The sequence below is a fragment of the Atta cephalotes genome (assembly GCF_000143395.1).
Source record: "Atta cephalotes unplaced genomic scaffold scaffold00011, whole genome shotgun sequence".
NCBI classification, from domain to species: domain Eukaryota; kingdom Metazoa; phylum Arthropoda; class Insecta; order Hymenoptera; family Formicidae; genus Atta; species Atta cephalotes.
In genome coordinates, this window is record NW_012130075.1 from 3,411,695 (window position 1) to 3,422,678 (window position 10,984).

Here is a 10,984-nt window from a genome sequence, read left to right on the forward strand (position 1 = left end):
CTACTTCAAAATAAATATTCGTGTTTTTTGAAACTTTATCTTCGTGATCGACCAGATATTTTCAATTGTATTTGCGTATTTGCTGGAGATTGGAAATGTCAATCCATCGACCAATGTCATTTCTATATTTTTGAAAATCTCTTAAAAAGCATGTCTCGTGGAAAGCAGATCTATAATAAGCTATATCTAATTGATAATAATGACTGAACATCATTATAAGTATAAATGCATTTTAGTAAATATAATGTACTTTTAAAATATTACTTTATTTTTTTTATAATACATTCGGTTTCTTTCAAAGAACTGCTAACTATACTTTTGTATATAATTGTGCCACAGACTTTAATATTCTATATAATATAGAATTTTACTTTACCGAGTCATATATTTGATCATCCTTTTTTATTATTTTTTAATAAACCTGAAGAAAACACTTAAAGGACGCATCAATAAATAGAACTTCAAAAATAATATGGAAAAATATTGTTGACATTATAATCATTGTATTTTAATTATTATCAATTATATTGCAAAATATACGTTATATATGTTAATAGAAAATTTGATTTAATGAAGAAAATAATAATTATGTAGGAAAGAAAATATTTTAATGATAATTTGCTGTTTGACCGTATCTTCCAGGTTTCTTATATAGTGCGACGCTCCTGAGATATATGTCCGCACACGATCCGGCGACTCGGCCGTCGAACATTGAGTAAAAGTATACGCTTCAGAAATCAGCAACCGAAATGAACCAATTCCAAATACTATTTTATATAATGATCGAAAAGTAACTCATTAGCAGATACTCAATAATTACAATATATGCATTTGTTAATGTGTGCAATTATTAAAAAAAATAAACACCAATGCTTTTAAGAAAATTCTTTAATTATCTATTTTATTATAGAAAATGACACAGTGATTGACTGCAAATTGACTGCATGATGCCTTAATGTATTCAAATGTGTTAACATACTTGTTATCAAGAATTATAAAAATCGGATTTGATTCACATTTACAATCAATATATTTTATGCTTCCCAATTTGGCCGACGGAGGGTTAATTAAAAAAGATGTACGAGATGTCGCCTGATACCGCTAGGATGCGCAATGAAGTATAACAGAAGTTTCGCGAGAGTGCCGCAATAAGAAGAATATAATATATAAAAAATTTAAGAACACTTATAGTTAGGGACGTCAGGGTGTGGAGAAATGAAATTAATAACCTAACCTAATTTCCTTACTGGGAGCCTTCGCTGGTAGGGGTACCCTTGGAAGGGGGGTATAACTTACAGAAGGTTAAAATTTGCCCTCGATGTCCTTAATTTTATTTAAATCTCATTTTGTTCATTATTTTATTGCAAAGACATTTTTTAAATAATATTGCTAATGAAAAAAAATCATGCGTACTATACTCTATATTTCTTCTCCATTGTAATATTAGTAATAAATTATTTGCAAAAGAATTTTAATTTTAATTTAATTTTTTTATTTAACGATATATAATCAGATATATAATTTTTGCAAAAAATAATTAGAAGGAAATTTATATTTTCCATATAAGAATATAAATGTTACAGAAAAAAGAAAACATTTAATAAGAAAGATCAATATTTATATTGAACAATACAATTTTATAATTTAAATAAAAATTTTCTTTATTTTATCTTAATTATTTTTTAAATCATCAATATTCTCTTTTTATCAAAATAATTTTTTTATCAAAATAATTTTTTTAGGTTTTAAATCCTGCCAACTTTGTATTATTTTTAAATATTTAGGATATATAAAAATATTCGTAATTAAAAAAAATGTTTTCATCATTTGTTAAAAAAAATACAGGTAATAAAAAAAATTGGTTAATAATGTATTAATGATATATTAATAGATTTAATTGTTTTGCATGACATGAAACCATTATTTTATGTCGCATGTATATCTCTCGAGAAAAAACGATTGTACATATTATATCGTGGAAGAGCATGAATAACTGTGTCGCGCACCAACGACACTTGGTGACCGATTTTTTTTTTGCACAGTGTCTATATCGGTAAAACGGGTTTTTCACCGACAGGACAGATGCAATCACGCGAAAATCGAGTCACCGTTTCCAATGGCTGTTGTCACCGTTATACGTGGCAAAAAGATGTTATTACGAGTGGCTCGAAACGATTCTAGATCGGTCGCGCGCGCTGCGACCTTTCACCGTTCACAGATTGAGAAAACAAGAAACTTGCTACGTGACTACCGATACTCTATTTGCTCTTGCCGTAGGTTCCTGTTAATAAACGAAAAATTATGCTAAAAATATTTTGTCCTCTTACGGCAAGAACGAATGACACTTTATGATTTCATTTAAAATTTGAAATAAAGATTCTCAAATAAAAAATCATTATAACATTAAAATAGTTAAAAAATTATTAAACTTACTAACACTGCAGCAATCTTGGATTAAACTTGGATTATAACGAGTCAAAAGCGAGAAAATATATAAAAAAATTCTTGCAAACAGTATTAAAAATGTGAATATTTTTCAATAAAATAATATCTGCAATTCATAGAATCTTAGATTCGTTAATAAATAAATAGTATAATATACTGAAAATTTCTCTTGTGTTTGATTATCAATAAACAATCATATATTCGAAATTGAATTATGCCTAAAATTATATGTGATAGCTGTCAATTGAGATAAACATGATTTTATTCTATGTCGAAAGGAGTTTATGATGTATTTTACAAATGTACTCTATCAAATGCAAATGTTGTTTTAAAATAACTTTCTATTTTAAGATGTTTTTGCAAGAATTTTCGTTATCTGTTCTTTTGCTTCTGACGTTAATCTAAAGATTTATTTGTTAAATATCAAAGGAGCAACGGTAACTTGCCTTAAATTAAATAAAATTTCGTTATTTTTAACTTCCATATATTCAAAAGGTATAAATCAATCCATTTCTGCGATTCAAAATAAATCCATATTAACGTATGCACTTAGTAAATAAATAAAATTTGAGTCAAATTTGACACATTTTTTTTAATTAAATTATTTAACTTCAGTCTTAATTAAATTAACGACATATTGAATAGGATTGAATAGTGATGAGTTGTAGAAATGATTAGAAATAACTAAAATTAAGTATAATTTGATATATTATAAATTTGATTTAACAGTGTGAGTGATCAAGAGTCTTAAAAGTCGATCACTTTTTAATCATAATTCATTCTGACATCATTTTAACGTGATCGTTGTACTGCTTAGGCTTTTAATGATTATGAAATAAAATTAATATTTATTGAATGAAAACATTTAATTATGACATTGATAAATTAGTTGGCAAGATTTTAATGGCTGTGAATAGAATTGATATTTATTATGTAACGGAGAAATTTAATTATATATAACATTCAGAAGGTATTAAACTGTGACAGCAGCATAATAAGAAATGACTTTTTAATGATATCTGATAGAAATTTTTGTAATGACATTTTAGACTGCGACATCCCAATCGGTCAATACCGGACAACTTTCGACTATTTAACAAATGCGCATATTTATATAGGCAAAGTTCATACGAAGAAATCGTACATAATATCGCTAATGATATCGACTCATCAATATCGAACCGGTTTTTCTTTACACAAACTTTGCCTGCGAAGAAACGTAGTTAAACAATTAATTACTCTCCATTTTTCACGATAGCAAAACAAACTGATTGTGTAATAATCCATCAGCGGCGACCATCAACCCTCTAGGTTTCATCCGAGAGCTCCACTTTGTCACGATTACAGTACTTTTAACGAACCATTTTCCAGCCATTATTGCAGGACGTTCCAGAAGTTCGCGTGGAGTTCCGCTGGGAGAGATAGCAATCTCTTGTGCGATATCGCGCAGACGGACGAGCGCAAATGAACGAGAGAAACGCGATTCCTTCCAGCAGGAGCACAGAACTCCAAGTAAACGAAACTATTCTCGCCTCTGTTTCTCGTTTAGCAAGCGGCCGACGGGGCGGCAAGAGCGGCGGGCACGGTGTACCGTGTCGTGGCCGGTACACAGAGCCTCGGGCTCGGGCTAAGCGCTTCGCGCGACGTGGGCCCGGCCGCCCCAGCTGCCGCCAACCCCGGTGGTACTGGCACCCCGATGTCCGGCGCATCCTCAACCGCCGCCCCAGGAGCCGGCATTCTACCACCGGTACGCCAAATCCTTCCGACACGTCTAAGTGTCCGCCGACAGAGAGTACGGCGACTGCGCTTCTTCGACCGAGTCCGATGAGACCGGTTGCTCACATATGCCGTTCTTTTAGAGAATAGCAGTTCTTCGGCGAGATTTCGATGACGAAACGCGTCGAATGATCTGTATTTGTTCTAAAAGTCGAGGAAAACGATCGTAGGCGTTGAGTGGGCACGCAATGATGCGTTTATTTCATTGCACAAGAGATATCGCGATTCCTTACTTCAAAAATAATACAATTAAAAAAATTAAATTTCCTGGAAAAAAAAAGAGAAAATTAATTCTTCAATTTGACAGAAAATTATTGACTAATCAAATAATATTGGCGAAAGAAATATATCCTTAATATGATCAATAATATGTCATTTTTGTTATCTATGTTTCGCAAGCATTAAAAAATCACTTTTTTCTAATTGTGACAATTTTTTTTAAAACTACTCTTTTTTTAATTTTGATTTTTGTGATTTTTCATAAAATTAAATTAATTCACTTTTAATGATTGGTAGAGTAATGTTTATCTAATTCATTTATGATAATAACTGGAGACACTTTTTTTATTATGACATTTTTTAAGTAAGGAAATGATCTGACGTATAACATAACATGTCATGAACTTATGATCGTTTTTTTCTATTTGTTAATGTGAGACAATCGACGGTTAGTGCTGCACGTACATAGCACCAATCGAATTTATTGGGTTCGTTCAATAACTTTCTCTTTCTTTTTTTTTCTATTTCATTCTACTAATATGACTTCCCTCTTTCTTCTCTTTTTATTTTATTTTTCTTTATCTTCTCTTTCTACTCTACTTTTTATACTTTATTCATTTCATAATCACCTTCAGCATGTCATATATTTTCCAATTGCATGAAAAATTGATAGATTCATCTGATTTGAATATCAAATATGATTCAAGACTTGATTCTCTGGAGTTGACGATGGATTTATTATCTCTTGTATTGATTGATTAGATAACAAAAATTTTGATGTAAAAATAATTTAGCCTTCTTTATAATAAAATAATATTAAGATAAAAAATACATTATTATTTGAATTTACTATTAATTCTTAATTCTTGTATACATTGTTGCAACAATTGCCATTTTAACAAAAATGTCAAATAATTAAATTTTCTTTACATCTGTAAAAAATTTGGATCATTCTTATTAAAATAATCTTTAAATAGTATTTATTATTTTTCATACAATTCAAGTTATGTAATTTTGATTCTTTAAAATTTATTAAAATTTATACATATATTAAATAGATTTCATAAAATGTGTTAGAGATTTTGGCTCCATAGGATTGAAATTTATAGTTTTTTTCTAAAATGCTATTTCATATATATGTATTTATTTTTGTAATATCTCAATCATGCGCTACAAGCAAAAATAATACAAGTACACTCTTCACATTATAGCTTGTAATTATATTGTCTTAATTATCCTATTATCTTCAATCAACTTCTTCACGTAATTCTTCTCTAATCGCAAAATCTTCTTCGCATTGTATTGCACTTATCTTTATATGCATGCCGCATTTTTTCACATATATGCATCACTCTCGACTTGATTGTATGACATTTCTTAAATCTTCCGACTTACTTTCTACCAATGACTTAATCCCTCATGACGACTTATTTTGAACAGGTTACCGACACTCTTCCTGTCTAGTTTCATTTTCTTTTTCCTCATACACCGTTTCTCCTTCCTTTATACAAAGCATCTACCGATCTTGCCTGTCTCGCTGCGCATGAATTGCATATCAAGATCTCTAATATTACCGGCCTGTTGTATATGCATACGTGTATATGTTTGAAAGTAATGCAACACATCGAGTTCTATAATCTACCGTTCCCTCTGTATAAAACTATCTTTTCTTTATTTGCTACGACTTCTTTGTATTCACGCACTTTTTTTACATGTCTAATATTATAACGAGGTCTTGTCGTGTAATTTGTACAAATTGCGCATCCCTAACTCCTAGCTGATATTACTTTATATATTCCTATGCAAACATAGAGTTGAAGTATATACTACACTGAACCAAAACTGTACGTAAAAACAATAAAATATTCATTGAATTATGAAAAAATAATGAAAGTTGATCCAATGAATTCTCATAATAATTTAAGTTATAAAACTATTACTAGAATCCATTATAAGAATGAATATATATTTATATAAATAAATCTAGTTATTATATCAATGAATTAGCTACATTAATTCGGATATTAAATTAACGGACATTTATTAACGATCATTCATTGGACCAAAAATGATCAAAATTTTTTTCAGTGCATAATTGATTAAAATGAGTAATATATTTACACAATATTCGACTTGTATTAAAAATGTTAATTTTTAATTACTAATAGAGGCATCATTTTTTAGTATACACAAATATCTGACAATGAATATAAAAAAGGGCATTGGTGTATTTTAGACTTCTCTATTTAATCGACATCTTAGTTTTATTAAAAATGCAATTTGCACCGAGCGACGAAGTCGCTGTGTAAATTTTTAAAAAATTTCATAATCACAAATATAAAATATATTTTTCAATTGAACTTTTTGTGTCGTTCATCTTTTCTGTTTTTCTCTCCAACGAAGAAAGAATGAATAGTGTAAGAAGTTTTGCTGAAAAGTACATGATCAATTATAACGCATAAATTCTTATACCTTTAATTATTTATAATAGTTACTTAATTGTGTTTTCTTCAACTCTAGAATATTTATCGGATAATTTTGTCCATTTCATTTCGTTCCAAATCCCATCTTGTTCCACTCGGCCAACGGTCCCGACGCAACGCTGACAACCACCGACTTTTTAAATCTGGCGTACTGACCGGCTGATGGAGAGGCCGATTCACTCTGGATATGGCGGCCGCCATTGATCAATGCCGATTCTCTCGTTGTTGTGATCTTCGTACTCGTCCACTGCACCGTATATATCTAGCGGTCCGTAGTTGTATCTAGTTCCATTTATTTTGGATGCACTCGAGTAAATGCACGCAGTTTTGTCGCAGCAGACGAATCGGTCATAAGAAATAATTTGATACATATTTGAATAATATTCGCGCAGATCCTTTGGATGAAGAGTGAATGTTTAATGATCATTATCAAAAAGCTGGGATTTCTCATCGCGACGGAACCGGTTTGTCTGCCAGACAGAACATCTCGTAGATACTTATTGTAAATTTAGTCCACGATGTATTGTAAATTTAGTCCATGTACAAACTCGACGCGTTCGTAACTAGATTCATACATCATAGATCAAGAGACGTCTCTCAATTAAAAACATCCACAGGATAGTCCTATATCCTCTGAATGTCCTCAGGATGTTCCCAGAACGTCTCTCGGATAAAGTATGATGTATGGAAAGAATTCGCCTGAATACCAAATTTAATATTATTCTTATTATGTTATATTGCGAATTACTAGATACGAAGCGTATTATTGAGAGTTAGTTGTGGCACATGGTTTATCCTGTTGTCACTATTGGGTACTTGGCGATTTCACCTTTTTATGGTGCACGCGCAGGGTGTCCATATAGAAATCCTTAGCTAGATGTCGATCCATGATCACTTCGCAGAATCGGCTTTCGTTCAAGAATAATTTCAAATAATTTTCAAATTGAAAAAAAAAACGTATGGACACCCTGCAAACAAACTTCGAGTATTACGAGCCGAAGGAGCGCACGTAAGGATCGTAGCAGCAAGATCGATGGTTCGTATGTTATAGCCGCAAGTAGGAATAAGGATGTGAGAGCACCGTAGTGTCGGGAGCGCTGGAATTGAACGTGGAGCTGCAATACACACCGCAATTTTATTACCCTAACAAACAAACAAACAAACAAACAAAATATTATAATTCCTGTATGTTTTGTACTCACTTCTTCGCCGCGCATGCCGAAACCCATTCGGGAACGTAAACGGCGGGGCGCTCTTCTAATTGCTCCAACTAACACTAATAGATCTCTGTAATGTTTCCAGCTGGTGGCCGGAAGCGGAAGTAACCAGCTGAGTGGCTCTCCCTCTTCGGACACCCAAGGAAAGTCGGATGAACACGAAGCCGTACCCGGCCCAGTCACCAGGTTCTTCGTCATCGCTAATCGAGGACTCTCGAATCTCATTCAGGATCTCATACTCGTGAGTATAGAAACTTTCACTAATTTTAATTTTTTTTAACATAAGAATTTTGCATTTATTTAAACTCTATACGAAAAAATCGATTTTAGTAAAGTATCTGACAATTTTAAGTGCATACATATTTTGGCAAATTTCAACTTTAATTTAACTAGATATAGATCTAAAAATAATTATATGTTGAATCATCAAACTAATTACGGGCTGTAAAATGATTTAAGTATGATGATAAAAAAGTTTTAACATTCTAGCAAGCCTATCACGTTCAATATAATTATTTAGATGGCCCAATAAAATTATTTTCAAATTTATATTACTACTTAAATTTTTAGATATTGTAGCAAAATTATTCTTTTCATGTAACTTCCGCAATTTGAATCTTACCTCGCAGATCTAAATGCGAACGCGTTATTGCTTTGATTGATACATTATTGATATTTTTCTTGTTATATAATTATAATATTATAAGATTATAATTTTTTATAATTGTAGAACATTCCTTGTGAGTGTCGGAAGTAAATAAATTAATTCAATGACACAATAATTATTGTGCGATTGTGGAGGTATAATTATCTACAAACTTTATAAGCGCTTATTTTCGACATGAATGTATACTAGTCGATTCCTAAAAGAGGAGGGATAATTGGTGATAAATAATCAATTGCTGTTACAGAGCTCACAATATGATCATAGTACTAACAATGTGATCATACAATATGTTATTATTTAATAACATATTTTGAAAGATATCTGCGTCAATTAGCTACATACTGCAGACATAAGCAGACAACATAATAGGATTTATATTCATTATACCGGATGTCGATTATAGATTTCAAAATTTTAGTGACTCTTAGACGCACGCAAGATAAACCGTGTTTATGACGAAATATTGAACAACTGTGTCGAAGAGCAATTAATAAGTAGAAGTTAAATTGTACATAATATCGTTAGACAATTGTGTCAGAAATAAATCTAATTGTAATTATAATTTATTTAGAAATTGCAGGTAATTAATTTAGAAACTGAAAAAATCAACTCTGATATGATATATGTGTGCGCAATAGCATAAATGATTGCGTGATTTCTGACGCACATAAGTTGTTCATATCTCTATTTCATTATCTACGAGAAAATTAATTTCAACATTGGAACGAGGAAAAGGATAGGAACCTTTTTTTCTTATTAGGATCACGGCGTTCATTGCGTGAAATTTGCGAATCTTGTACTACAAATCAAATAAATAATTCAAATAAACGAAAAACTTATAACACTGTACGTGACGTAATTCCGATTGCGATTCCACAATAAGTAATCCAATCTGTCGTCGCAAGTGACTGCATTTGTCGACACGCGATAATTATTACTCGCAAACGGATTCGTTTCTTCAACGGATTTGCCAAGTGAAATTTACATCATGATTTCTTATATAAAATTACGAGATTAATTAAAACGGTGACGGAAACGCATGACAAAGAACGCGACACAAATCACGAAATTGTGAGTTTTAAAAAAGAATAAAGAAGTATCAAAATATCGCAATCACGCAAAAAAATATTTAGCTGCTCCAGCTAGAATTACAGCTGTTTTTATATCTGATAAAAAATTAGGTATCAATTGCATAGAATTTATAGCAAATCTAAGTTCTATCTCTGTCTTCTATATGATTAGATGCAATACATATCCAATATCGCAGTATTGCTAGAAATTTATCTATACTAACTATTTTTCGTAGAAAGTTAGATAATTTTCGCAAGATCGTTAATAATTGCAAGATCATTTTTTTGAGTGACTTACATTAATTGGATAATAATTAGACAAAAGATGTACGAGTACTCAACGCTATATAACGAATCGTATTAAAAATCCATTTGGAATTAGTATAAAAGATCTTGAATGTTAAATGAGGCATGTAAAATATCAAATTTAAAACCGCAAGAATAAGTAAATTCACACATGATGAAATTCATAAAACCTTCTTAAAACTCGAGAATTGAAGGAACATTAGTCTGTCATAATATTTACAAGTTTATGGCATAATACTTTATTAAAGTTGAGTGTTGTGGCGTGGCCACGTTACCTTGGTTGCGATTATTGATTAAAATCTCTCTCTCGTATAGAATTCTGATAAGCCGATCGGCGTTTATATATAGATTTAAACCTTTACACTAGCCAGTCACGTGTTCGGCTGAAAGTCAAACAAACATAGCGCCACGTCGCGACGCGTCGCGTCGCGTTGTTTCAGAAACTGGGCCATTACGCAAGCCGTAATCGGGATCGGTGGAAAGTAAAAATGTAAGTGACTTTCTCTATGAAATAGCGCGTCCATTTACCAGCTGCAACTTATGCAAGAGCCGATCCTGGCACGCAAGATCGCCAGAGGCGACAACTGGCCGCGGTTACTATCGAAATCGCACGCTTTGCGTTACGCTTTGTGGACGACTGCCCTACATTTAATTTATCACAAAGGATCTTTCATGTTTAACGACCAAGACTTAGCTGCGAAAGTACACAAATCTCCTCTATCTTTCCTTATTTTTTATATCGACATATACCTCACTAAGTAGAAACTACAATTTCGAAAAAAATGAATTATATATATATAT

The 10,984-nt window shown here is 31.6% G+C and overlaps 1 protein-coding gene across 1 annotated transcript in view; it reads left to right on the forward strand.

Moving 5' to 3' along the window:
• LOC105617032 overlaps positions 1-10,984 on the forward strand; it is a 31,615-nt gene that overhangs the window by 16,253 nt on the left and 4,378 nt on the right. The window contains exons 4-5 of the mRNA XM_012198612.1: positions 3,995-4,192; positions 8,226-8,381. Coding sequence (XP_012054002.1) covers positions 3,995-4,192; positions 8,226-8,381 — 354 coding nt within the window. The remainder of the gene's footprint in view (positions 1-3,994; positions 4,193-8,225; positions 8,382-10,984) is intronic.